The 2,820-nt window shown below is 46.1% G+C and overlaps 1 protein-coding gene across 1 annotated transcript in view; it reads right to left on the bottom strand.

Annotated features, from left to right (window-relative positions):
* The window catches only part of dusp7 (dual specificity phosphatase 7), a 14,505-nt gene extending 11,895 nt beyond the window's left edge, over positions 1-2,610 (bottom strand). Inside the window, exons 1-2 of the mRNA XM_084100468.1 lie at positions 2,153-2,610; positions 498-926 (exon numbers count right to left, since the gene is read on the bottom strand). Of these exons, the coding sequence (XP_083956594.1) occupies positions 498-926; positions 2,153-2,543 (820 nt within the window). The 5' untranslated portion in view covers positions 2,544-2,610. The remainder of the gene's footprint in view (positions 1-497; positions 927-2,152) is intronic.
* Positions 2,611-2,820: the final 210 nt, after the last annotated feature.

Genomic DNA, 2,820 nt, shown 5'->3' with positions numbered 1-2,820 from the left:
ACAACAACACAACATCACATCTCACACAACATCACATCTCACACAACATCACATCTCACACAACATCACATCTCACACAACATCACATCTCACACAACATCACATCTCACACAACATCACATCTCACACAACATCACATCTCTCTCACACACACACACACACACACAACATCACATCTCACACACACACACACACAACATCAGGTTTTGGATTAGGATTAGGTTTTGGCGTAACCTGATTTATGAAGCGTCTTGTCAGCGTGGTTTATACTTGCAGTGCCAGGTTAGTGGTTACACAGCGAACTCAATCAGCCATTATCAGTGTGAACGCACGCGTGCTCGAGGACCCGTTCCTCACGGAGAGCACAGGTGTGTAAACCTGACCCGTCACACTTCACACACACACCCTGAGGTCACGGCCAGTCTTCACACACACAATGAAAATAATACACTAATGCCTGATGGACATGAGCGTGAAACGTCTGAAAGGAAACTTACCTATGAATGAAATGGCTTCAGGGAAAAACTGAGAAAGGTTTTGGCTCCAGTGATCCGAGATGGGAATCTGTTTGTACTTGAATTCCCCGTCGTGTTCGAACATGTTGGGCAGATTGGGAGTCACGTTCAGGATGTACTTGATGTTGTACTTGCCCAGAACGTCCAAGTTGGTGGAGTCTTTGGCACAGCCCAGGTAGAGATACGGTAAGATCTGGACTGGGAACGCTGGCTGGTTACTGGGAACCGGGCTTCCCTCGGACTCGGTGGCGCTGCCCGGCTCGCGGTCCGACTCCCCGTCAGAACAGTCGGAGCTGATCCGGAGTCCACCCAGACCCAGGACGGAGGAGGGCGGAGAACTGCTGGGACACGAACAGTCCAAGCTCGTCTCGCAGTGCTCCGGGTACTCCGTCTGGAACTTGTTAAATCCTCCTAGAACAAGCCGGAGAACACACAACCATCAGAGGGAAAATCACAGGTGTCATTCCATACAATGTTATTAGTATACTAAAATACTAACACAAGTCTCGTAATTACTAGTAATCCCAAATAGCCACTAACATCTAATTTAGACACGGGTACATGTTTATTACACGATATTTTGTGTTCCAATTGTTATTAGTTACAGCAAAGGTCACTAGTCATGCTGACTAGTTATTATAAAACACATAACCAGTGAGATAAGAAGTGTTCCCAGTAAGGGTTAATAAGTTCACCCAAAAATGATCATTCTGTAATCCTTTACTCATTCCAAAAAACAAAACAAAAAACAGAGGCATTTTTCAAAACAACTTCTTTTGTTTTCCAGTCAGTCATTCAGGTTTGTAAATGAACTATTAATGTACGTGTGAACTGCCTCTTTAATATCTGAACTTCAGATCATCATAAAACTCAAATGGCCAAAATTAACAATGGAATAGTTACTTGGCATAGTGGCAAAGGAATGAATACTAGGCTATCTAATTAATAAGCACCAGTGAAACTGAAAAATATACTATTTCCAATAAATAAATCCCGAGTAAACGGATTAATATTCTAACGGACTGAGTGTTAAACTGTTGGTCACGTGGTGAAGATCATGACTGACACTCGATGTGTATTTTGTGAATGGTGGCGAAACCGAGAATTACACAGTCAAACTCCATTTCCACGACAAAACGCTCGACGTGTGCGTATATTTACACGAAATATCGAATATAACGTGAATATTTATCACAAACAGTCGAAGAGCGTCGTGATTCAGTCTTTTTGGCCGTTCATTCATGAATCGCTCGTTTTCCTTCAAAAAGACAACATGGCGGAGCCATTTTAGGCAATTAATTGAAAACATCTTTGTTTCTCCTTTTTTTTAAGGGTTGTAGTCAAAACACACACAGAGAAAGACAAAAAATGTACACGTTAGCTATTTTAAGAGCAGTGAGTTTATACAAAATGCCTGACAGACTTGAAAGATTTCACGAAGCGAGCGCGCGGATGTATTCGCCTAACAGCTCGTAATGTGAACCAACTTTTCTCCGTTTAAAAGCAGAAGAGCGCGGACTTCAGCGGAGGAGCGATTTAATCCATTTCTGTTTCTCCCTCGCACACACACACACACAGATAGAGAAAGAAAGCGTTTCGAGCTCTTGAAAGTTTTGAATGGCAAATTAACTCCTTGCCTTCCAGGTAATAGGCTTTGCACCCGTCGTCGCGGAGCTTGTGCATGAGGAGCCCGATCACGGAGCCTGAGCTGCCGCTCTCCGGACAGTCCGCGGTCGCCTCGTCGTACAGCAGAACCGTGTCCGTCTTACAGCGCCGCACGAACTTCTCCTGGTCCTCGTTGTTGGGGATGATGGATCGGATGGGCAGGTTGCCCTTCTTCAGCCTCCTCAGCATGAGCCCCGGGATGGCCAGGTTGATGGCAGACTCGATGTGTGCGGACTCGAAGAGCTCGTGTGTGCGGCAGTCGAGCAGCAGAAGCGCCCCGCCGGACTCCAGCTCATCCTGAAGCCATTCCGCGCTCTTGCTCGACATCATCATGATCACGCCGCTCCAGAGAGAGTGTTTCATGGGGGAGAACGAGGGGGAACGCGGCAGGGCGATCCGTCAGACGCGGCTCATGATCGCGATCCCACCGCTCGCCTGGTTCTCTCTTCTTCTGATGGCTGTTTGACAGGCTGCAATAAAGCGAGCGCGTCATCACGCGAGGGGGAGGACTCTGTGCTGGAGGATTTAAAGGCGCAGCGCCTCTTATTTTCCCTCGCAAAATAATGATGCCATTAACTCTATCCCCGCCAGCTTTTTTACCTAGACTATTTTTGTTGATATATTTCTTTTAATATATCAA

Source organism: Abramis brama (genome assembly GCF_963993115.1).
Source record: "Abramis brama genome assembly, chromosome: 23".
In the NCBI taxonomy this organism is placed as follows: Eukaryota; Metazoa; Chordata; class Actinopteri; order Cypriniformes; family Leuciscidae; genus Abramis; species Abramis brama.
This window is presented reverse-complemented; position numbering and strand designations above follow the sequence as displayed.